A 26,359-nucleotide genomic window follows, 5' to 3' on the forward strand; every position below is an offset into this window, starting at 1 on the left:
CTGCTTGAAAGAAGAAAATCATCGTAGTACAATAGATGCTTGAGGGTTTGGAGAAGTAATAGAAAATGTGAAGTGGAACGGAAACATGTCTCAACAGGTATGATTTGGTATAAAGAAGAAATTTTCATACATGCATTATTATTATTATTATTATTTTTTTTTTTTACTTTTTTGTTCATGAGAGAGACAATGTAAAATGTAATTTAGATACTGTGTAGTAATACAATGAATATTTTTGGATATGTCTGTCATTGGTGAAAAGCAACTAGTCCTACAAGTAATAGAACTATAGATGTTATTCGTTTGTTATACCACTGGCATTGCCATTCATGTACACAGGAAATGAAACTGTAGAGTGGGAAATGTGAAGAGTCAAATGTCCAGATATTTATTGAGGACCTGTTCTGTCACGGTCACCAGGTATCGTTACAGTCTTTGGGTAACGGGCGTTCCTCTCAGGTGTATGCCTTTATGGAGAAGACAAAAACAATATAATTATTTTCATTAATATTTATCTGCTTCCGCATTTGGGCTAACAAGATTCATTAGTATTTTCTGCATGGATCTATTCTATGGTAGTTGATGAGCTTGATCCTGGATGATGTTACAGAATACGACATCAAACCAACGAAAGTGGAGAACCCCTCTTAATTGTCTCCAGCCAACTCGGTCAGGATCGAAGTCCAGTATGGGGCAGGTTGGGTGATTAGGAGGGAGACACAAGATGTGGTCATACCATCGGACTTTTTGCGGATAGGCGGAAGCCTGGTGGCTGTTGGGTCCTCTCTTTGGGTTTATCATTGGTTATGTGCTGGAACCACTGCTTACCTTTACTCTTTCTGAGGGATCTGCGGTCAAAGTCATCAATTTTGGCCGCCAAGGTATCATTTCGCGGCCAAGACTTGGAAACATACAAGAAAATTGACACCACTGAGGCATTTTAAATGGGTAGTTTGGTTCTTTGGGAGGTATTGTTATCTCTACATGGGTCCCAGAAACGACTGCATGACTGCAGATGCTAGTCGCAGATCAGTTTCTGTTTTTAGCTCGCCCGATTTGGAAAATGATGAGAGATATTTTGTTGGAAAGGTAGCGTAACAAATAAAGTATTTTGTTCGTTTTCCGTATATTCCCAACTTAACACATTTTTCAAACACTTCGGAGTAAATACAGCGTAACACAGTAGTATACTACACTCAGACACCATCTTATAGAACTATAATTTAGCCACACGTAAATTAGTTCACAAGTAACCCTAACACCCATACTCTAACTGTGAACCTCTCTTTCTCGTCCTCTCTCCTGTCTGTTCTACGATTAAGTAGACTCATTGAGTTACCAATTTGCATATGTTCTATTCCTTCTACTTCCTAACTGACTTTTTTACATTCTACTTTGTCACCATTGTCTTTATTATAACATGATCTATGCTACTTTATTTCTTATTAGTTTATCTGACTTTTGTACATGCATACATATACCATATACTAGGGAAGTAGCCAAAAAGGAAAGGGCATAAAATCATTCCCACCCATTCCATCCCCGAAAACACTCAACACCCCTCCACCCTCCCTCCCATCTTAGCACCTCCTAGATGACGGGTCATCCCTGCACCCTGTCCACTGCCCTGGGTCAGAAGCAGTGTCGCAAGACACAGCACATCCACAGCAAGGCCGCTTCATTAAATCGGCGACCCCCCCCTCTCCGTCCCCCCATATAAAGGAGAGGACGGGGAGAAATCCCTTCGGGCTGCGTCAAAATTTTGCTCACACACACTACCTCACCCCCCATCCCCCCGTCCATTCCACCTCATGCATCACAACATCTTCCATATACAACAATTTTTCATTCACCCCTGTCTTCTGTCCTCTCCCGTCCTTCCTCAACAGACATTCCCCTCTTCCCCAAAGCCCCCTTCACCCCATCCATCCATCTCATCCTAGGACGTCCCCTCATGTTCACTCCCTCCACATCTGCCCTCCATACCTCCTTCACCAGTCTTTCCTCACTCATTCTTTCCATGTGTCCAAACCATCCTAATACTCTTTCATCAACCCTATCTCCCAGCTCCCTTTCCACCCCTGTTCTCCTCCTCACCTCCTCATTTCTCACTCTATCTAGCCTAGTAACCCCCATCATACTTCTCAGACACTTCATCTCAAACACATTCAAGCTCCTTCTCTCTTCCTCTCTTATGTTCCATGTTTCTGCTCCATACAGTGCTGTTGGCACAATCACTCCTTCATACAGTCTCCTCTTAGCATCCATTCCCAAATTTCTATTCCTCATCACACTTTTTAATCCACCAAGGCATTTACTCGCTTCTCTCAATCTACATTCTACCTCCACCTTCACTCCACCTTTTCCTGCCACATTTGCACCCAAATATCTAAAACTATCAACTTCCTCCAGTTGCTCTCCCTTAATGCTCATTTCCAGATTACTACCACTTTATAATTAATTTTATTCTAACTTCTGATTTTGGCATTCTTGGTTCTGCGTCTTTCGTATTCGTATATCATCATGGCTTATCGTCGTATCGAGTGATTACCCTAATGTGTCCTCAGTCACGATCTGACTTGTTCCTTCGCACATTTCTTATCTATGGGACCCGTATTTCTGAGTGCGTGCTTCTATTAATGTAACATAATACATTGCAATGCAATACAATAATCTGAGGACGGATGCAAATTTTACGATAGTGTTATTGAAATGGAATGGTGGACGATTGGGGGCGTTTCCGACATGCTTAGGTTTGGTCTTTGACCAGCAGATAATAAGATCAAGATTTTTGGACGCTTCATCGGATACTGGTAGGACGTCTTTAAGTTTTTCGAGCGTGTCAACTAATAGGATTATATCATTCACGTATCTGAGGTTCGCAAGGGTGCATTCAGCAAATAACATTCCAAAGACAAGCTTTTAAACCCTTGTCATAATGTATTCGATGACGTAGTTGAAAACTCCTGAGCAAAGACGCAGCCTTGCCGTACTCTACTCATAATGGAGAACCATTTGGAGTCCTTACCGTTCACCCGAATACACGTTTGAGCTTTGTCATACAACTGTTAAAAAGACCTAATAATTTTGGGCAGCATTGAGTCAATAAAAGTGACGTGGAGGATCTGTCCATCTTGAATTCTTGCTGCTCCTCCGCATGTAGCTTATGGTTTAGGTAAGACATTAAGTATCTCGACTGTGATGCTGCAGATACCAGGATTTTTTCTGTTTTTAGATTCCTTATTGCTGCTGTTTTGGTCCCGTCTAGGCTAGTGGAGTAGAAAGTTATCTAGATTTGGGTCGTTGGCTGCAATGGCTGCATCCATAAAAGAGGGGTCCTCAGGAAAGGATGGATGGTGAGAGTTCTGGCTGAAATGCTTTCAGTGGTTGATCTTGTCAACTTTCATAGATAGGACATTGTTGGAGCTTTCCTTTGTAAGGAAAATGCACTGTCGAAGGCCAGCCTTTGCTTGGTGGAGAAGGCTGTATATTTCGTGTTGATCGTCACCTTGGTCAGCAGACTCCAGGTAGGTTGTTTGTTCGGTCCAAAATGTCACCCGGCATATGGTAGCCATGAAATATTTTACAGCCGGAGCAGATCTCTCCATACAGTTTTCTGTGGCCGGAGAGTACTCAGTAAGTACGAGACCTGCATGATAAAATTTATAAGCTTTTCGTAACAAACAAGTTACTGCAAGATAGAAACGATTATTTTAAGGTTGATAGTATAATATTCTTCTTCCAAAAATCTATAAAGATAATAAAAAAAAAACAGGTATTACTTTTTGATTATGTTTTTGACATGGTTTCATGTTCATTGATATAAATACTCCATCGATTCAGAATTATCACAAACATCATTATTGTATACATATCTAGACGTTGTAATGTATATATTAATTTTCACGAACATATGCTGGAAGTAAGCATTTCGTTTATATAAATTTACTTTCTCGTAAATACGAAACGTGACAAAAAATAAATAAGTAAAATAAAATAAAAAAGGGATGGGCAGGTTGGCCAGACTAGCCTACGATTAGACCCGCAAAGAATATACCAAGTGCAAGAGAACAAACCCAACGAAGTGGCTTTCATAACTTGTTAACACTTTTACATTCTTACTTCTGAAATGACACTTGTCATTTGCTTGTGCCTTGTTACCCCTCCGAGGTTTAGTATGCGTTTTACGCGCACAAGGCTCGTTGTCGGCCTACTAGGCCTGTTGCAAGACTTCCCTCTTTTTTTAACTAGGCTTGGGAACGGCGTGGTATTGGTTGACATCATTCCTGTGGCATTTTTATTGTGATTATTTTATAGAAATATGCCTTCACCTGTGGTAATTAATTGTCCATTTCGAATGGTCTGGATTTTTTTTTTTTTTTTTTTTTTTTTTTCCAATGGTACTTACTTCCGAACCTGATCCATGTCATATTAGGAATCATGTAAACTTTTTTATTTTTTGTTGAATACAATCTTGTCCACGAATATACTATCATAATAGAATTATTGTATATGGAATTACTGTTTATCGGATAACAACAAAAATTTATGCATATCTTTGATGTAACAGCTCAAGTTCCCATGTCCACAGTAGTATCCGTTCACTAATGTTCGCTCATGTTCCTTTGTCAGGTCTGAATATTTTTTTTATTGGCCTTTATATCACGACTACAGTCTGTGGTCCCTTTCATCTGCTGGTGATACCTCTAGTTAAATTATACTTATGAGTTACATGTTTTTCAATCACCCTTTCATGAATAAATTGTAGTTGATTTTTTCCACTTGGGAGTAGAAGGAACAAATCTGGATGAGTGAGAGTTGACTGGAATTGCAAAAGGAGTAAGACAAGTTGACTGGGGTTTTAGAATAAACAAAACACTGTGATGGGACGGTAGTCCACTGGATGATAGTGCGGAAGAGGTGAATAATTACAGTTCAAATCATAACGAATAAATGAAAAAAAAAAAAACGGAGAACAGAAATGAGGCCCCTGAAGTAAATGTTAGAATTTACCAAACCAGTTGCACCAACATACAATATATTCGTGTCTGAAAGGTGAAGATCGGGATAAATGACTATGAAGGTTTTAGAAAAGACCTGTTTATGGGGTCTGTAGCGTAAAAGGAATTGACAGAGGAACAGAGATGACGATGTGTATTTTCAAAAGGTATGGGGGGTGGCAGCCGAATAAGAAGCATATAATTATAAAAACTTCTAAGATTAATGGAGGAAATATTGGTGAAATAAAAAGTCCAAGTCTAAAGTGTTTAGTATATCATTGACGATGCACATAGGTTGCAAAATATATACCCTATATATTGATTATATTAATCAAAAAATATATGCAGCCGAATAAGAACCATATAATGATATAAACCTCTGAGAATAATGAAGGAAATATTGGTGAAATGAAAAGTCTAAGTCTAAAGTCTTTAGTATATCATTGACGATGCACATAGCTTGCAAAATATATACCCTATATGTTGATTATGTTAATCAAAAAATATATGCAGAATAAACACTGTTACTATCTAATAAATATGCGATTTATTCTCTGTGACCCTCATTCTTAAATATGAAAGATAACTATCTCCTTCGAGTTTATTTTCAAAGGACTTGGCAGACTCATGAAGAAAGGTTCAGCAGAGATGAACTTACTAATCTCCTACGTACCTGAAGGTGGTGGGTTCTTATTCTTTTGTTGCGACTATTATCATACGATTTTATTAATTTGCACGGTACTCTTCGACAGCAATGAGAATTTAAAGTTATTTCGGAAACTAGGGGAAAATGTGAAGTAATTTTCAACCTAGAATTAGTTAAACATGTTTTTTTTTTATGATCCATAGGGTACTTTCCATAAAATGTAGACGTCACCATAAACTCTTCCAATACAGTGATAATCTGTATTTTTCCAGGAACTTCCAGACGATTTTATTCAGCATTAATGGAGTAGCTAAACTGCTCCGAGGTGCCTTCTACTTTGGGTACAGTTGCATGGAAACTTGTTCGACCGCGCGCACAGTGGTGAGACTGGATTGTTGACGACAGTGACTGGAGTGGAACCGATCTGCGGTTGAATTCGATTCCTTTGACTTTTTATTTTCTTACACTATTTTTCTTCCTAAAACTCTACTTTTTTTCGTAGAACAAACGCTTCTCACATTACATAGAGTTTCGTCACATAATTCATCTTTGGGTAATTTTGAGATTGTACAGATTCAACTCTATTTTTACTTCGGTTTGGTGAAACTGTCACGGTTAGTCAAAACCCACACTAGCTAAAAACAAAATAAATTATTAGCGAAATGTTTTCTAGCCCTATAGACAGTAGTTGGTCAAGTCATGTCCTCTCGCCATGTTAATCTTTGATGATTGGCTGTGACTTACATAAAATTACTGATAATGATAAATATACTTTATGTGATTTTGGATCTGAGCGAGACGATATGACGTCACACATCGCAACCCCAACACCACCCAGCCCCATCCAATCTCGCTCTCCGTGGAGAGACATCGGAAGCAATACCAGTCCTTCTAAAGCCAGGATGATGTCCACAGGTAGATATGATCGAGTGTTCAAAATCATAAGGAACCAAATGCATCAGCAAAACAAATATTCATCTGTGCTATTGCTATTTTTCATATAAATGTAATTGTATATTTTTACCAGATGCCTCAGCTGAAAACATGAAATAAGATAAAAAAGAGGACAAGGTAATATGCGTGAATATATTACTCATTCATTTTATCACGCCATTTAAAGAAAATGAAAGGATATTATGTTCCTTTGACACGAAAGAGAGACAAGTTCGGTGGATCCATATAGTCGAGTTTGCAGTAGAAACAGGTTTTTGGTTGCCCTTGGAATAAGAATGTGGAAAATCTAGAAACAGCAGTACTTCAGTGCAGTTATAACCCTTAGTATCACCTCACGGAGTATGACTTGATTTATTTCCAGTTACAGACATGTTCGAGTGAGACGACCTTGGATATCTTAAGTCATATTCTTAACCATCTTCACCTTTGGCGCGATGATGTCGATTTTGCTTGTGGGGATTTGGAATCATGTCCAATGTCTTCCAGTAATCGATTCTTGCACTGTGAATCTAATGATTACAAAGGAGGGGCATGCCGACAGGAGACCTTTTGATCCATAACTAGGTCGGATGCGAAAAAAATAATGATAAATAAAAACTATAACAGTATAAATGATAATGAACAAAATAAATAAACAAATGTTTAGATATATTTAGATAATAAACAAACCTAATCCTACAGGAAAGACACTTGCAGCAAAACGTCTCCTGGCGTAAGCTCTTTGCCTTTTTCGTCTTTACATGCAGTTTTATTTTGAGAGCAGGAAAGTAGGTCAAGGTGATCAGGAATTGTTCAAAACATGAGGAACGAATTTCAGTAAGAGGACATCGTGAGCCGACAAAAATCTCACTCAAATTAATGAAGGAATATATATATACATATATGTATATATATATATATATATATATATATATATATATATATATATATATATATATACATATGTATATATATACATATACATATGTATATATATTAAAGATCGCACTTGAACTAAGAGTGTAACATTCTAATTTTTCCTGTGACCATGTAACGTATCTGTAGATTGTGTTGTCTTAACTGTTCTTGTATCTTGATAATGACTCTTTACAGTCGAACCGTCGAATAATTAAAATGGAGAACTTTGGAAAGTTCGTTTCCGCTCATCCTCCCAATATCAGAACTTTAGTGAGGAAACTTGAAAATATTCAGAAAAAAATTAATAACTGTGAAAATGCTCTGGTGTTCAAATCAGTGTGTATGAAAGAAAACCTGCGCCCTAAGTATACATATGTATATATATATACATATGTATGTATATGTATATATATATATATATATATATATATATATATATGCATCATTCTGATTATGAAGTATTTTTCTTTTTATTCTGTATATGAATATTTTGAGTACCAAAGAGTATATAAATAGGTAATCCTTTTATCATTATCAATTGAGAGAATACGCAGGGAGGGGAGTCGACGGTTCATTCGCACGCAATCGTTGATAGCTACGGTTCTTCCGGGCAAGCTCCCATGCAGCTCCCATTCCCATCCCAAACAGTTCTTGGCAAGTTTGATCGACATCCGGCAGTCATGATTTCTGTGGGCGACCTTCGTTTGGTCAATCCTTTGGGCAGAGAGCTATTCTTCGACTGAATCAAGTCTTCTAATATTAGCAAAAATTAATATATAGTACATTAATCGAGATTCGCTTCAGTCCTATGGAGAGTGAAGACTTCCCCTTTGCCGGACAAAAATATCTCGTGTATAAGATGACAAAACTCTCAAGTGGAATAATCGAGATCATTTTCATCCTCTTGTGAAATAAAGCTTTCCCTCTGAGAACAAAACAGTTTGGCATATCAGACAGCGGAACTTGCGAACGGGTTAATCGAGTTTGGTATTAACTCGTTACGGAATAATTTTTTTCTTCTGCTGAGCAGTATGGCGTATAAGACGACAGAACTCACAAACGGGTTAATCATGAACAGTGGATCCGCACAGAAATCTTTTCAAATATACATATACATATGCATATACATATACATATACATATACATATACATATAAATATATGCATATACGTATACATATACATATACATATACATATACATATACCGTACATACATATATATATATACATATACATATACATATACATATACACATACATATACATACATATACCGTACCTATACATATGCATATGCATATACATATACATATACATATACATATACATATACATATACATATACATATACATATACATATACATATACATATACAAATTAGCACTGTACATGGGCATAGGTGTACAGAACCCCGTTCCCTTCAAGAGACAAGTAGACATGAGAAATAATCACATTAGCATACATGGGCACGCCTAATAAAGGGGCACACACACACACACACACACACACACACACACACACACACACACACACACACACACACACACACACACACACACACACACATACTCACACACAAACACACACACACACAACAAATGAGCCCGCGTGTGTGTACATTTTTTGTGTATCTCAGGTCATGTCTTGCTTTGACACTTCCTAAAATGCAACACAGCTTTGTCACCAAGAGCAGAACCCCTGAACGAAGTGACCTAGTCTACCATTTCTATTTCGGTTATCATCAGGCGATTTTCGTCCTGAAGGACGTCACTGTAGACTTAACTATGGAACACGCAAAACGACCGTATTCCGTTCAGGAAGCGTCATTCTTCTTCCCGCCAGGCATTGAAAGGTCTTATCTCAATGAAGAGAAATGGTTGGAGACAGCCAGTGTAGATCATGCGAGGCGGTACCTCTCCCGAACAAGTAACCGACCACAATGTAGGGATTGTATTACAGCCGGGGAAGGATGTGGGTATAGTAGAATATCCAATTTTTTTTTTTTTTTATCAAAATATGTAAGCTGATAAGTAAAAAGGTGAATAAATATGTATAGATGAATAGATAGCAAAACGAATAGATAGTTTCATAGATAAGAATAAACAAATAAAAAGATATATAGTTAGATAAATATTAGTATACAAATGAATTTATTAACTAACTAATTAAATGATTAATTGATAAATGAATAAATAGATAAATAGAAATAAATACAAAATAGATCATTGGAGAGATGAGTAATTCAGATAGATGAATGAATTAATAAATAAATACAGTACACAGATAAATAGACAGATAAATAAAAAAACAAAATAAATAATTGAGAGGATAGAAAAATAAACAAATGAATAATTATATGAATAGATAATTGAGTAAGTATATGAATAATAGATGAATATATGAATAAATAAATAAACGAATTAATAGGAAATAGATAAGATCGTAAATAATTGAAAAATAGTTTAATTGATTAAACAATTATTTAAAACACTGAGAAAGAAAAAGACAACATTAAAATTCTTCTTGTGGGTCACTGCAACACCCCTTGTGTCAATCCCACAAGGATCCTGATGACCACTTTTTCTGAGCATTCCTGAGGTCTTCGGTAATAGTTAAATACATTCTAATATCAACTCCTCTTTTTTCTTCTTTTTTTTTTCAAGAAGGACCAGCAAAGCGTCACTAATATCTGCACATTTAATATACTTTGGCAGAATTATCATATGGTAATCTTTGTCATTGCTGGTACTTTAGAGTACCAACTTCATTCACGAAACTAAATTTTATGCATTTGCCTAATTATGTTTACCAAACTGCATTTACCTGATTATAGTATACAGGATGTGAGCTATGCTAGTGAGGCCCTGTTCCTTATTCTCCAATCATCGTAGAAGGAAGGTGAGAGGCCTACGCCCGGAGGCGCGTACCTGCGGCCGAAGCCGTCATCTTTGCTTCCGATTACACCACCAGCGAACATTTATCATACCTCATACCAACTTCATGTATGATGCCATTTTGACCTATATCATTTAGGTTACCCTAGAAGGTTACCTACCTGCATGATATGTATATATATTTCAATCCTTTACACATTTGGGATCTTTTCAACTTGTTTCCATTACTTCTTGGTCCCTTCCAATCCTAAATAGATAAATCATTCAAGCCAGCTTTATCCACTACCTTCCGTTATCTGAATGTTGCAATCATGTCTCTTTTTTTTTTTTTTTTCATTCCTTCAATGATAGCAGTTTCAGTGCTTCTACCTATTCTTCACTTCTCTTTTTATCCTCTCGATCCTGCTCATAAATTTCACATTCAATCAAGGGCGAATTAAGGTCTCTATGATTTCCTCATTATCTCATCATATATATAGTAAAAGTTCATCTTTCCGTTCTTCAGAAACCCATAAGTCTCCCCGACAGTCTTATTGATATGTTTGTCAGGCGACAGGTTATCCCTTATCAATACTCAGAACATTCTCCTGTTTTGCCTCATTGACTGTTTCACGTCCCATTGAATTATTCAATGGTGTTCCCTTGAACTATTTCCTATTTCCACCAGTTTGTATTTTTGCTATTGAAACACTAATTTTCCACTTTTAGCCTCAACTATATACTGTATATTATATGAATATTTTTGCCAAAACCTACGTCTTCCTCGTCCCTCACGCTCCCCGTGGTCTTAACGTCCTCTGCAAACATAATAACATGTTTGCTGTACCTCTTTGTCATTTACGTAGATTAGAAACATTATAGGAGCTGGTACTGACCCTTATGTGACTCGACTTGTCACTGCTCTCCATCTTACCCTACTGTCCTCGTTTGTGAGTTACTTTTTCAAAAAAAAATCCATATCCAGGCAGACACAAGCCACCCAGCCAATTCCTTATTGCATTACACCCTCAAGTAAAAAAAAAAAAAAAAAAAAAAAAAAAAAAAAAAAAAAAAAAAAAAAAAAAAAAAAAAAAAAAAAAAAAAAAAAACAAAAAAAAAAAAATAAGTAAATAAATAAAAAATCGACATATATGACATTCCGGATATAAAGCAGAATTAATTGTCCACCAATACTTCCATAATTTTATTCCAAACCTGATCGTAAGATATATTGTGCTATAAACAAATTTGAAAGTATTTTATTTCTTTAATTAAGAATATACTTTAGTAGACTTCTTCTTGTAGGTATATAGAACACTCCCATCTGACAGGGTATTAGAATAATCATCATAAGCATTAAACCATATGCCTCAATTTATAAACATATGTTGGGCCTCATGAATCTATTCATATCAGAGGTGGCCAAATTACCACCAAAATATTTTGTAAAAGAGTAATCAAAATACATATGAAACGTTTGTTACGTTCACAGTTCGGATACGGACATGAAAATACAGGTTAGCTACTGTATCTCCTTGGCACGTTTCCCACGAAGCCTGGCCTTTCTAATCGGGCAGACAGCATTATATAAAGGCCGTTCCAACTATCGGGAAAACATTCGACTGTGAATTCGCCCTGCCAACGCTCAACATGAATTGTCTTGCAGTTGGTAAGTGACATAACTCATAATATTTCGTTGATGGAATTGAATGGTAGGCTTTTCTTTACGAGGTATGAAGTGGATGGAGATAACACTTAATAATTTGTATCGTTTCAGTTCTGCTCGCTGCCGTCGTCTCGGCAAAGCCACAGTTTCCTGCTGTGAAACTTGCTGGACAAGGCTCATTTGGTGGTGTAGGACAGCAGGAGGTACTCAATAGCTTCCAGCAAAGATTCAACAATCAGAACAGTCAGTTCCAGACTGGATTCAGCAGCAGTGGCCAGTTCCAGTCCTCCTCGGGCTCCGAATTTAGTGGCAGCCAGTTGAGCTCTTTCCAGGACAGAAGCAGCCAGCTCTCCGCCCAGGTTCGCAGCTCTGACTCCGAGTTCCCCGTCGAGGGCGTCTTCGAGCCCCTCAATCTTCCTTCAGGAGCTTCCCTCTTGATGGGTCAGATCGACGTTTCCTTCTCGTGCGGTGATCGCCCCTACGGCTTCTACGCCGACGAAAGAAACAACTGCCAAGTCTTCCACGTGTGCAATCCATACCTCTTCGACGATGGTCGCGTCGAGACCCATCAGTACAGCTTCATGTGTGGTGAGGGCCGAGTCTTCGACCAGAGCGAGTTGACCTGCGTGGACCAGTTCGCTGCTATCCCCTGCGCTGAGTCTTCCTTCTTCTACTCCAGGAACGAAGATTTCGGTCGTCCTGAAGAGAAGAACTTGTAGGAAATAATTAAAAATCACCGTTGCTATGCAAGGGGGTTAATAGCGGAAATTTACAATAAAACGGAACCAGAAAGTCTTTGTTTTCACATCAATATTTTCCTTAGCCCCACACCCAAGTTATATTTTGCCCATCGTCATGTCAAGCCAGTAAGCCCTCTATCAGAGTGAATTTCGTCATCTACTAATAAACAAGAAAACGTCAAATCTCCTACTCAAGAACAATTCCACCAGCAAACCCTTTATGCTACAACATTTTGTGTATGGATATGCGTACAGACAATGGAACTTCAAGTCCCTTCATTCCACATACATAGGTTTCTGCACCCTTATATTTACCAGAAGAATCAGTCTACATTTACAAAATGGAATTTCAAAGACGCACGATGAAACTTGCCACAAAACTACACTTACTAGGCCTATGTTGTTAGATAATAGATGATAGAGCAAGCACAAGACACAAGAAGACTACAGATTCTTGAAGCTCTATCAATATGGGAGAGAACGCCTTCAATGAATCTGCAAACACAGGGATTCGTGGTCATTTCGTCCCCCAGAAGAGACATACACTGGATGATGAAGCTAACTCGACTGATGACGTCAGCATCTTACCTCAGACTCCCGAAACCGACACACCTGATTGGCCTATGTTTTCACGGCATCGACACACCTGATTGACCAAAACGTTTCTCTCTTTACTTCTATCGCATGTGACTTTTGATATCTAATCTACATTTCTTTGTATAATGTACAAAATTCCATGCACTAAATTCTATTTTCTCTTCTAAGTTTGACTTAGATTCTTCGGACGATTTTTTTTTTTTTTTTTTTTTTTTTTTATAGAAACCAATTCTATGATTAGACATGAGAAGATCACTCCTGTAGATATTGCTGCTTGTTTCAACGACATATATACAGTATATATATATATATATATATATATATATATATATACATATATAATATATATATATATAATATATGTATATATATATATGCATATATATATATATATATATATTAATGTATTTATGTATATATGTTTATTATTCATCATGACAATTGTGAGGACAAAATGGAAACGGAAACACGAGAAGAGCTGTGTGTTTTATTACCGACGTTTCGACACTGGTCTTTTTCAAGGTACTACATCTAGAAGATAGATACACAATATTTATATATATATATATATATATATATATATATATATATATATATATATATAGTGTGTTGTTAGCTCTTTTTTTCGTCTTCTCCAATCACTGATTGCTAATGATGCCGTTGGGGGAGATCCATGTGATAAAACCTGCTCAGTTGTTAATAGAATTATTATTACTAATTTCTGCAGCTTCTATAACATTTCTCATTTTCTTGTTGAGTCCTTGGTGTAATATTTCTATGTTTTTTCCAATTCGGAAGGTGTCCTGTTTTGTCTGTCTGTTACAAGTGAGTCGCTGGTTCTGTGTGATATAACATCGTTTTTGTGTTGTGTCCGCTTTGTGATTCCTTGTCCACTCTCTCCATAGTACGACTGATCACATCCGGTACAGGGGATTTTGTACACAATGCTATTTCCATTTTCAAAGTATGTTGTTTTGTTTTTATTATTTATTCTATTCTTTGTCCTGTGTTTGTAATTATCTTAATGTTGTTTTGTTTTATAACTTTTTTTTTTACTTTTGTGGCTGCTGTAGAGTTTGGGATTACTAATATATTGTTCTTCTTTTTCTTTGTTACTTGTTGCCCTTTTCCATTATTTCTTGTGCTTTCGTTTTTGACTGTATAACTAATCTCTTAGGATATTTTGTTTTTTGAAATATTGAAACTATGTGTTTTATTTTGTCTTTATATACTCTATGCTGCATATTCTGTGTATGCGTAGGAAGAACACAATAATTATACCTGATTTAATTCTTTCACTATGACCTGATAAATAGTGGACATAATCTTCTTTGTTGTTTTATTTTCTGTGGTTGGAATCTATTCTAATGATTGTTGTGTCAAAAAATGATAAGCACCCTTCTTGTTCTTCTTCTAATGTGAACTTGATATTTTCGTGTACATTATTTAATAATAGAACTTTGTTTTGGGTGTTTGTGGTTTTGGGTGTTATGATTAATATATCGTCTACATATCTTAGCCGTGTGGTGTCTCTGCCTATTATTCTTTGAAAATCGTCTATTTCTAATATTTCCAAGAAAAGATTTGTAGCTATTGCACTAAACGATGACTCCATAGGGAAACCATAGTGTTATTTATATTCTATTTGGTTCAATGAAAAGGGGTCGAAGTTAATGTATAATGAAATTACTTATAAATAATCTAGTTTTGGAATGGGTAGTTTATTGTCATCTATTCATTCTGTTCCTTTTTTAGAACGTCTACTGCTCCATTTCTTGGAATATTTGTTAACAGCGATATTATGTCTAGGCTGTATAGTTTCTTGTCTTTAAATTGTATATCTTATAATCTATCTATTATATCTCCTGAATTCTTTAGATGGGTTCCGCTTATTGATCTTAACATTTGTGAAAGTGGTTTGGCTAATTGTTTGGCTAATCTGTGTAGTGCGCTACTGATTCCTGATGTTATAGGTCTCAGTGGGATGCCTAAAGTGAACAAACCAGGCATCTCAATTGAGACCCATAACATCAGGAGTTCCGGATCTAAAACAGAACTGATCATCCACCAAAATGTTTATCTCTTCAAGATACTAAACACATCGATCTTTGAAGACTCCTTCACATAAACTTACTCTAAACCTGATCGCAAGATATATTATGCTATAGACAAATTTGGAAATGTTTGTCTTCTTTAGTTAAAAGTACACCTTATTAGACTTTTGGTAGACATCAACAATTCACTCGCATATGACAGGCAATTAAAAAACTGTAAACATTCAGCTACATGCGTCGCTTTGTAAACATATGTTGGGCCTCATAAATCTATTCATATCAAAGGTGGCCAAATTACTATCAAAATATTTTGTATAAATAGTAATCGAAACACATATAAAACGTTTATTAGTTACGCACAAAAATCGGACCTGACGTGAAAGCAAACGTTGACGAGTGTTTATCCTTGGCACGTTTCCCACGAATCCTGGCCTTTCTAGTCGGGTAGACAGCATTATATAAAAGCTGTTCCAACTGTCGGGAAAACATTCGACTGTGAATTCGCCCTGCCAACGCTCAACATGAATTGTCTTGCAGTTGGTAAGTGACATAACTCATAATATTTCGTTGATGGAATTGAATGGTAGGCTTTTCTTTACGAGGTATGAAGTGGATGGAGATAACACTGAATAATTTGTATCGTTTCAGTTCTGCTCGCTGCCGTCGTCTCGGCAAAGCCACAGTTTCCTGCTGTGAAACTTGCTGGACAAGGCTCATTTGGTGGTGTAGGACAGCAGGAGGTACTCAATAGCTTCCAGCAAAGATTCAACAATCAGAACAGTCAGTTCCAGACTGGATTCGGCAGCAGTGGCCAGTTCCAGTCCTCCTCGGGCTCCGAATCTAGTGGCAGCCAGTTGAGCTCTTTCCAGGACAGAAACAGCCAGCTCTCCGCTCAGGATCGCAGCTCTGACTCCGAGTTCCCCGTCGAGGGCGTCTTCGAGCCCCTCAATCTTCCTTCAGGAGCTTCCCTCCTGATGGGTCAGATCGACGTTTCCTTCTCGTGCGGCGATCGCCCCTACGGCTTCTACGCCGACGAGAGAAACAACTGCCAAGTCTTCCACGTGTGCAATCCATACCTCTTCGACGACGGTCGCGTCGAGACCCATCAGTACAGCTTCATGTGTGGTGAGGGCCGAGTTTTCGACCAGAGCGAGTTGACCTGCGTGAACCAATTCGCTGCTATCCCCTGCGCTGAGTCTTCCTTCTTCTACTCCAGGAACGAAGATTTCGGTCGTCCTGAAGAGAAGAACTTGTAGGAAATAATTAAGAATCACCGTTGCTATGCAAGGGGGTTAATAGCGGAAATTTACAATAAAACGGAACCAGAAAGTCTTTGTTTTCACATCAATATTTTCCTTAGCCCCACACCCAAGTTATATTTTGCCCATCGTCATGTCAAGCCAGTAAGCCCTCTATCAGAGTGAATTTCGTCATCTACTAATAAACAAGAAAACGTCAAATCTCCTACTCAAGAACAATTCCACCAGCAAACCCTTTATGCTACAACATTTTGTGTATAAATATGCGTACAGACAATGGAACTTCAAGTCCCTTCATTCCACATACATAGGTTTCTGCACCCTTATATTTACCAGAAGAATCAGTCTACATTTACAAAATGGAATTTCAAAGACGCACGATGAAACTTGCCACAAAACTACACTTACTAGGCCTATGTTGTTAGATAATAGATGATAGAGCAAGCACAAGACACAAGAAGACTACAGATTCTTGAAGCTCTATCAATATGGGAGAGAACGCCTTCAATGAATCTGCAAACACAGGGATTCGTGGTCATTTCGTCCCCCAGAAGAGACATACACTGGATGATGAAGCTAACTCGACTGATGACGTCAGCATCTTACCTCAGACTCCCGAAACCGACACACCTGATTGGCCTATGTTTTCACGGCATCGACACACCTGATTGACCAAAACGTTTCTCTCTTTACTTCTATCGCATGTGACTTTTGATATCTAATCTACATTTCTTTGTATAATGTACAAAATTCCATGCACTAAATTCTATTTTCTCTTCTAAGTTTGACTTAGATTCTTCGGACGATTTTTTTTCATTTATTTTCTTTTTTATAGAAACCAATTCTATGATTAGACATCAGAAGATCACTCCTGTAGATATTGCTGCTTGTTTCAACGACATATATACAGTATATATATATATATGTATATATATATATATAATATATATATTTGTATATATATATGCATATATATATATATATATATTAATGTATTTATGTATATATGTTTATTATTCATCATGACAATTGTGAGGACAAAAAGGAAACGGAAACACGAGAAGAGCTGTGTGTTTTATTACCGACGTTTCGACACTGGTCTTTTTCAAGGTACTACATCTAGAAGATAGATACACAATATTTATATATATATATATATATATATATATATATATATATATATATATATATATTTCACGTGTGTTGTTAGCTCTTTTTTTCGTCTCCTCCAATCACTGATTGCTAATGATGCCGTTGGGGGAGATCCATGTGATAAAACCTGCTCGGTTGTTAATAGAATGATTATTACTAATTTCTGCAGCTTATATAACATTTCTCATTTTCTTGCTGAGTCCTTGGTGTAATATATCTATGTTTTTTCCAATTCGGAAGGTGTCCTGTTTTGTCTGTCTGTTACAAGTGAGTCGTTGGTTCTGTGTGATATAACATCGTTTTTGTGTTGTGTCCGCTTTGTGATTCCTTGTCCACTCTCTCCATAGTACGACTGATCACATCCGGTACAGGGGATTTTGTACACAATGCTATTTCCATTTTCAAAGTATGTTGTTTTGTTTTTATTATTTTTTCTATTCATTGTCCTGTGTTTGTAATTATCTTAATGTTGTTTTGTTTTATAACTTTTTTTTTTTTTACTTTTGTGGCTGCTGTAGAGCTTGGGATTACTAATATATTGTTCTTCTTATTCTTTGTTACTTTTTGCCCTTTTCCATTATTTCTTGTGCTTTCGTTTTTGACTGTATAACTAATCTCTTAGGATATTTTATTTTTTGAAATATTGAAACTATGTGTTTTATTTTGTCTTTATATACTCTATGCTGCATATTATGTGTATGCGTAGGAAGAACACAATAATTATACCTGATTTAATTCTTTGACTATGACCTGATAAATAGTGGACATAATCTTCTTTGTTGGTTTATTTTCTGTGGTTGGAATCTATTCTAATGATTGTTGTGTCAAAAAATGATAAGCACCCTTCTTGTTCTTCTTCTAATGTGAACTTGATATTTTCGTGTACATTATTTAATAATCGAACTTTGTTTTGGGTGTTTGTGGTTTTGGGTGTTATGATTAATATATCGTCTACATATCTTAGCCGTGTGGTGTCTCCGCCTATTATTCTTTGAAAATCGTCTATTTCTAATATTTCCAAGAAAAGATTTGTAGCTATTGCACTAAACGATGACTCAATAGGAAAACCATAGTGTTACTTATATTCTATTTGGTTCAATGAAAAGGGGTCGAAGTTAATGCATAATGAAATTACTTATAAATAATCTAGTTTTGGAATGGGTAGTTTATTGTCATCTATTCTTTCTGTTCCTTTTTTAGAACGTCTACTGTTCCATTTCTTGGAATATTTGTTAACAGCGATATTATGTCTAGGCTGTATAGTTTCTTGTCTTTAAATTGTATATCTTTTAATCTATCTATCATATCTCCTGAATTCTTTAGATGGGTTCCGCTTATTGATCCTAACATTTGTGAAAGTGGTTTGGCTAATTGGTTGGCTAATCTGTGTAGTGCGCTACTGATTCTTGATGTTATAGGTCTCAGTGGGATGCCTAAAGTGAACAAACCAGGCATCTCAATTGAGACCCATAACATCAGGAGTTCCGGATCTAAAACAGAACTGATCATCCACCAAAATGTTTATCTCTTCAAGATACTAAACACATCGATCTTTGAAGACTCCTTCACATAAACTTACTCTAAACCTGATCGCAAAATATATTATGCTATAGACAAATTTGGAAATGTTTGTCTTCTTTAGTTAAAAGTACACCTTATTAGACTTCTGGTAGACATCAACAATTCACTCGCATATGACAGGCAATTAAAAAACTGTAAACATTCAGCTATATGCGTAGCTTTGTAAACATATGTTGGGCCTCATAAATCTATTCATATCAAAGGTGGCCAAATTACTATCAAAATATTTTGTATAAATAGTAATCGAAACACATATAAAACGTTTATTAGTTACGCACAAAAATCGGACCTGACGTGAAAGCAAACGTTGACGAGTGTTTATCCTTGGCACGTTTCCCACGAATCCTGGCCTTTCTAGTCGGGTAGACAGCATTATATAAAAGCTGTTCCAACTGTCGGGAAAACATTCGACTGTGAATTCGCCCTGCCAACGCTCAACATGAATTGTCTTGCAGTTGGTAAGTGACATAACTCATAATATTTCGTTGATGGAATTGAATGGTAGGCTTTTCTTTACGAGGTATGAAGTGGATGGAGATAACACTGAATAATTTGTATCGTTTCAGTTCTGCTCGCTGCCGTCGTCTCGGCAAAGCCACAGTTTCCTGCTGTGAAACTTGCTGGACAAGGCTCATTTGGTGGTGTAGGACAGCAGGAGGTACTCAATAGCTTCCAACAAAGATTCAACAATCAGAACAGTCAGTTCCAGACTGGATTCAGCAGCAGTGGCCAGTTCCAGTCCTCCTCGGGCTCCGAATTTAGTGGCAGCCAGTTGAGCTCTTTCCAGGACAGAAGCAGCCAGCTCTCCGCCCAGGTTCGTAGCTCTGACTCCGAGTTCCCCGTCGAGGGCGTCTTCGAGCCCCTCAATCTTCCTTCAGGAGCTTCCCTCTTGATGGGTCAGATCGACGTTTCCTTCTCGTGCGGTGATCGCCCCTACGGCTTCTACGCCGACGAGAGAAACAACTGCCAAGTCTTCCACGTGTGCAATCCATACCTCTTCGACGATGGTCGCGTCGAGACCCATCAGTACAGCTTCATGTGTGGTGAGGGCCGAGTCTTCGACCAGAGCGAGTTGACCTGCGTGGACCAGTTCGCTGCTATCCCCTGCGCTGAGTCTTCCTTCTTCTACTCCAGGAACGAAGATTTCGGTCGTCCTGAAGAGAAGAACTTGTAGGAAATAATTAAAAATCACCGTTGCTATGCAAGGGGGTTAATAGCGGAAATTTACAATAAAACGGAACCAGAAAGTCTTTGTTTTCACATCAATATTTTCCTTAGCCCCACACCCAAGTTATATTTTGCCCATCGTCATGTCAAGCCAGTAAGCCCTCTATCAGAGTGAATTTCGTCATCTACTAATAAACAAGAAAACGTCAAATCTCCTACTCAAGAACAATTCCACCAGCAAACCCTTTATGCTACAACATTTTGTGTATGGATATGCGTACAGACAATGGAACTTCAAGTCCCTTCATTCCACATACATAGGTTTCTGCACCCTTATATTTACCAGAAGAATCAGTCTACATTTACAAAATGGAATTTCAAAGACGCACGATGAAACTTGCCACAAAACTACACTTACTAGGCCTATGTTGTTAGATAATAGATGATAGAGCAAGCACAAGACACAAGAAGACTACAGATTCTTGAAGCTCTATCAATATGGGAGAGAACGCATTCAATGAATCTGCAAACACAGGGATTCGTGGTCATTTCGTCCCCCAGAAGAGACATACACTGGATGATGAAGCTAACTCGACTGATGACGTCAGCATCTTACCGCAGACTCCCGAAACCGACACACCTGATTGGCCTATGTTTTCACGGCATCGACACACCTGATTGACCAAAACGTTTCTCTCTTTACAAAGGATTACAAAGGCGGAGCATGCCGACAGGAGACCTTTTGATCCATATCTAGGTCGGATGCAAAAAAAAATAAATAAAAAAAAATCATATTAATAATAAATTAAAACTATAGTAATGTAAAAATAACAAATAAAATACATAAATAAATGCATAGGTATAGTTGAATAACAAACAAAAAGGTAAATAGTAAATGATTATAAATTGACATATAACTAATAATAAATGAAAATCAGACAGACAAATTATAACAAAACAAAAACAAATAATATAACATAAATTATAATCATTACAGCATCTTACTTAGGTATTTATCTAAATGATTCTTAAAGCTTCGAACTGAACTACATTGCACTACCTGTGCAGGAAGTTTATTCCATTCATTAACTACACGGTTGGCAAAGTTGTTTCTACCTACTTCCAAATTGAATCTATTTCCGGACAGTTTGAGACCATTGTTTCTTGTCTGATTCTCATTCAATGTGAAAATTTTGTCACTTTTGATGTCAATTCCCTTTAAAATCTTAAAGACCTGTATCAAGTCACCTCTGAGTCTACGCTTTTTTTAGGGAAAACAGATTCATGTGCTTAAGTCGATTTTCGTATGATTTATTTTTGATATTTGGAATCAGTTTTGTGGCTCGCCGTTGTACTTTTTCCAGTCTGTCAATGTCTTTAATGAGATTCGGTGACCATACGGAAACAGCATATTCCAAATGTGGACGAACTAACGATTTATATAGCTTGTTAATGAGTGATGGACTTTTGAAATCAAAAGATCGCGCAATCAATCCCAGAATCTTATTTGCTTTCTCAGAGGCTGAAATACACTGCTTGGATGATTTGAGGTCATTACTGATAATTACGCCGAGATCTTTTTCACTATCCACTTTTGTTAACGAATTTCCAAATAACTTGTAATCGTACTTACTGTTATTTTTACCTATGTGCATTACCTTGCATTTACTTGTGTTAAATTTCATTAGCCACTTTTCAGACCATTGCTGTAATTGATCTAAATCTTCTTGAATATCTAATTGGTTTGAGTGATCATTTGCCACTCCGCACAGTTTTGTATCATCAGCAAATTTGGAAACAGTAGATTTTAGTCCATGGTCTATATCATTTATATATACTATGAATAGAAGTGGCCCAAGAACGGAACCCTGAGGAACTCCACTTGCAACATTTTTCCATCCAGAAGTTTTTCCATTTAAAACAACTCTGTTTTCGACCTTTCAACCAATTACTAGTCCAACCTAATAGGCTACCACTTATTCCATGCAAAGCTAATTTAGTGAGTAGTCTTTCGTGTGGGACGGTATCAAAAGCTTTTGCAAAGTCTAGATATATTAAATCTATATTGTTTCTTTTGTCATAATTCGAGATAACTGTGTTGTAGAATTCGAGTAAGTTAGTCACGCAAGAACGTTTCCGTCTGAAACCATGCTGGCTATCATTTATCAAACGGTTACTTTCTAAATGATATTCGATATCATCTCTGATGATAGTTTCCATTATTTTTCCTACGATCGAAGTCAAACTTATAGGCCGATAGTTATTTGGTTTCTTTTTGTCACCTTTTTTGAATATGGGAGTAACGTTAGCTAGCTTCCATTCTCTTGGGACATCTCCGGATATGATGGATTTCTTGAAAATAATTTCTAATGGAACAACAATCTCATTTTTCATTTCCTTTAAGATTCTTGGATGCCAACCGTCAGGCCCTGGTGTTTTATTAACTTTGAGATTGTCTATACACCTTTTAATTTTTTCTTTTGTTATATTTACCGTAGTGAGTAAGTTTACCCCAGACTTTTCACAGGTTTCAGTTTGGAATTCACTTTGAGGTGTTTCGTTTACGAATACCGAGCTAAAATAATTGTTTAAGATATTACACATTCCTTCATTTGAATATTCAAGTTGACCGTCAGCAGATAATAGTGGACCAATGTGATTCCTAACAACCTTTTTATCTCTAATGTAACTATAGAATTCTTTGGGATTCTCTTTGGATTTATCAGCGATGTTCATTTCGTTTTGTCGTTTTCTTTTTCTTATTGTCTTTTTTAAATCTCTCTGTATTGATACATAACTTTCATAGTCATTAGATGCACCCGAGCACTTATATTTCTTATAAGCCTGTCTCTTTTTAGCAATACTTTTTTCAGTTTCTTTGTCGAGCCACTTTGGGCGAGCCTGATTTGGGGGACGTCTGTCCTTAAAAGGAATGTAAGTTTGAATCATCTTAGTGAGCGTATTTTGAAATATTTCCCACATCTGATCTACAGGACTTTCGTTTAATTTTGCCTCCCAATCTGTAAGCTGAAGCTCCTGACGTAGTTCTATGAACTGAGCTTTACTGAAATCGGGTATTTTAGAAGCACAAGTATCTATTCTAAAATTGTTTAGGAGTTTGAATCTGACTAAATTGTGATCGCTATTTGCAACAGATTCACCGACTTCTACATCAGTTACCATGCTTTCGCGGCTAGTGATCAATAAATCGAGCAAGTTTCCATATCTTGTGGGCTCTTTTACATGCTGAATTAAGTAATTGTCACCAAGAAAATCAATCAAGCGACTACCTATATGGCCATGTTCAAGGGTCATCCAATCAATGTCAGTAAAATTTAAATCACCCATTATCAATAAATCCCGGTTGCAGAAACTAGACAGTTCTTGAAATAACAGTTTGTCGTCTGCTAATGATAATGTCTTTGGCCTATATATTACACCTATATTCATTTTTTGTCCATTTGTTAGGGTTAACTCAACCCACAAACTGTCATATGCATCCTGTTTCACTTTCTCTAAAACACAAGCATGAACATTGTTTTTAACGTACAATAGAACACCCCCACCTTTCTTGTGGTTTCTATCCTGATGAAAGTGTTTAAATCCCGCAATATTAAATTCAGCTTCGAACTCTGTACCATTTAACCATGTCTCAGTTATTCCTATCATATCGAGATTTTCGCTTTTGACATACGCCTGTATTTCTTGAAATTTGTTCCTAATACTACGAGCATTAAAGTACATAGTTTTAAGAAACTCGTGATTATTTCTTTTTGTCACATTTTGAGTTTCAATATCATGTCTTATATTATCATTTTGTTTTTTATTTATGCCTTGCTCTATATTATTATTATTTGGTCCTTCATTGACATTCAATGCCTCATTAACTTTTCTCCTATCTAAATTAAAATTTCCCCCATCACGGACATCTGGTCGATTACGGTCATCCGATCTATTTTGTACATTTTGTCCCCCTACGTCACCGTGATTCACGCCGGCCTCCCATCGTTCAGTGACATTATGTCCGGCATCCCTTTCTAAAATTATATTTGTCCTCCAGTGACATTATATCCTACCGTGATATTTTGTCCTCCACTATAATTACATCCCATCGTGATCACTGTCATCACATCCTATCTTGATATTTTGGCCTTCATTGACATTCTGTCCGGTATCTCTTCCTAAAATTATATTTTGTCCTTCACTGACATTATATCCTACCGTAATATTTTCTCCTCCATTATCATTACATCCTATCGTGATATTTTGTTCTCCACTATCATTATTTCCCATCGTGATCTTTTGTCCTCCACTGTCATTACATCCCATTGTGACATTTTGTCCAATGACATTACATCCTAATGTGTCATATCGTCCTCTAGCGACATTACATCCTATCATGATATTTTGGCCTTCATTGACATTCTGTCCGGTATCCCTTCCTAAAATTACATTTTGGCCTTCAATGACATTATATCCTACCGTGATATTTTCTCCTCCATTATCATTACATCCTATCGTGATATTTTGTTCTCCACTATCATTACTTCCCATCGTGATCTTTTGTCCTCCACTGTCATTACATCCCATTGTGACATTTTGGCCTATGACATTATATCCTAATGTGACATTTCGTCCTCTAGCGACATTAAATCCTAAAATTATATTTTGTCCTATACTGGTACATTGTTCTACATTAATGCTATACTCTACACTGTTTTCCCAAGTACATTCTATTTCCCCTTCCCTTTGGCCTTCTACCCTAAAAAAGGAGCTAGTTCATTACAAACTCCCACAATGAGGTTTGTAAGAACATCTTTGCCTCTGCGGGTAAGGTGGATCCCATCAGAAGCGTAAAGGTCATGGCGCCTAGAAAAGAGATACCAAGGATCAAGAAAGTGGTATCCCAATTGTGTGCACAACTGCGATATCCTATCATTGATCCCTATGGCTCTACTGTTCCAACACGAACCTGCGTAGATCCTCGGGAGGATCCCACAGACTACGTGACGGCTCCCACGTTCCTTCATCTCCTGAAGGAGGACCTTGTAATTCCGAACAAGCTCCTCTGATCTCACCCTACCTACATCGTTACTTCCCGTATGAACAATCGTAACCGTGTTCTTCCGTCCTTGCTCCCTGATGGACCGGGTACAATCAACAATCCCACGGCCCGGTTGACATACAAGCTTGCAACGTCGCTTAGTCTTTCGCTGCAGGATGTCGTCATAGCCTCGAACCATGGAGTCCCCCACCACCAAGAACTCCTGGTTTTCAGCCACTTCATCCTCCAGTAGAGCAAAACGATTGACTAGAGCCAGCGGTTGCTCCACAGGGCACACGTCTACCGAACGCGGGCTCGACAAACGGGACCCCACGGAGCGCCACTCGCTCATGGCAGTGACAGTAGGTGAAGAAGTGGAACGCTCTTTGGGTTGTGGGGAGGGTTCACTCTTCTCACGGAGCGCACTCCTGAGAAGCCGAATTTCCTCCTCACACATCCTGAGACGGACCTCTAGGTTCACGCAACCTTCACAAGCCATTTCGCTCCCCCTTAAGCAATAAAAACGGCAAAGAGAAAATACAAATCAACAACAACAAAAATCAAAGCGGTCTCTAATAAACTAAATACGCGAAGCTTACTCTGCTTACCTTATACTATTTCTCCTACCTTTGGAGTACGGTAACAGAAAACTGTTTTGAAATTAAATAGAACCCTGCACTTTATATTATATCTGTAACTGTATAGCGCTATACGTATACAATTACA

The 26,359-nt window shown here is 37.3% G+C and overlaps 3 protein-coding genes across 3 annotated transcripts; all 3 read left to right on the plus strand.

Annotated features, from left to right (window-relative positions):
• Positions 1 to 85: 85 nt before the first annotated feature.
• On the plus strand, positions 86 to 12,895 carry LOC143021372 (uncharacterized). The gene is made up of 5 exons (XM_076178807.1): positions 86 to 97; positions 758 to 881; positions 9,343 to 9,475; positions 11,951 to 12,042; positions 12,151 to 12,895. Exons 1-5 carry the CDS (start codon positions 86 to 88, stop codon positions 12,756 to 12,758), a joined length of 969 nt encoding a protein of 322 aa, XP_076034922.1. The 3' UTR covers positions 12,759 to 12,895.
• A 3,040-nt stretch (positions 12,896 to 15,935) lies between these two features.
• LOC143021345 (uncharacterized) lies at positions 15,936 to 16,697 on the plus strand. Its single transcript, XM_076178773.1, has 2 exons — positions 15,936 to 15,970; positions 16,079 to 16,697. Exons 1-2 carry the CDS (start codon positions 15,952 to 15,954, stop codon positions 16,684 to 16,686), a joined length of 627 nt encoding a protein of 208 aa, XP_076034888.1. The 5' UTR covers positions 15,936 to 15,951; the 3' UTR covers positions 16,687 to 16,697.
• A 3,148-nt stretch (positions 16,698 to 19,845) lies between these two features.
• LOC143021778 (uncharacterized) lies at positions 19,846 to 20,733 on the plus strand. The gene is made up of 2 exons (XM_076179499.1): positions 19,846 to 19,880; positions 19,989 to 20,733. The coding sequence occupies exons 1-2, from the start codon at positions 19,862 to 19,864 to the stop codon at positions 20,594 to 20,596; spliced, it is 627 nt and encodes a 208-aa protein (XP_076035614.1). The 5' UTR covers positions 19,846 to 19,861; the 3' UTR covers positions 20,597 to 20,733.
• The last annotated feature ends 5,626 nt before the right edge of the window (positions 20,734 to 26,359 follow it).

Source organism: Oratosquilla oratoria, chromosome 42, assembly GCF_046742065.1.
Source record: "Oratosquilla oratoria isolate Oo_2021 chromosome 42, ASM4674206v1, whole genome shotgun sequence".
Classification (NCBI taxonomy): Eukaryota; Metazoa; Arthropoda; class Malacostraca; order Stomatopoda; family Squillidae; genus Oratosquilla; species Oratosquilla oratoria.

Coding starts and splice junctions, on each gene's coding strand:
- LOC143021372 (XM_076178807.1), top strand. Junction 882..9,342: donor CATCAATTTTGGCCGCCAAG/GTATCATTTCGC, acceptor TCTTCCCGCCAG/GCATTGAAAGGTCTTATCTC. Junction 12,043..12,150: donor CATGAATTGTCTTGCAGTTG/GTAAGTGACATA, acceptor GTATCGTTTCAG/TTCTGCTCGCTGCCGTCGTC.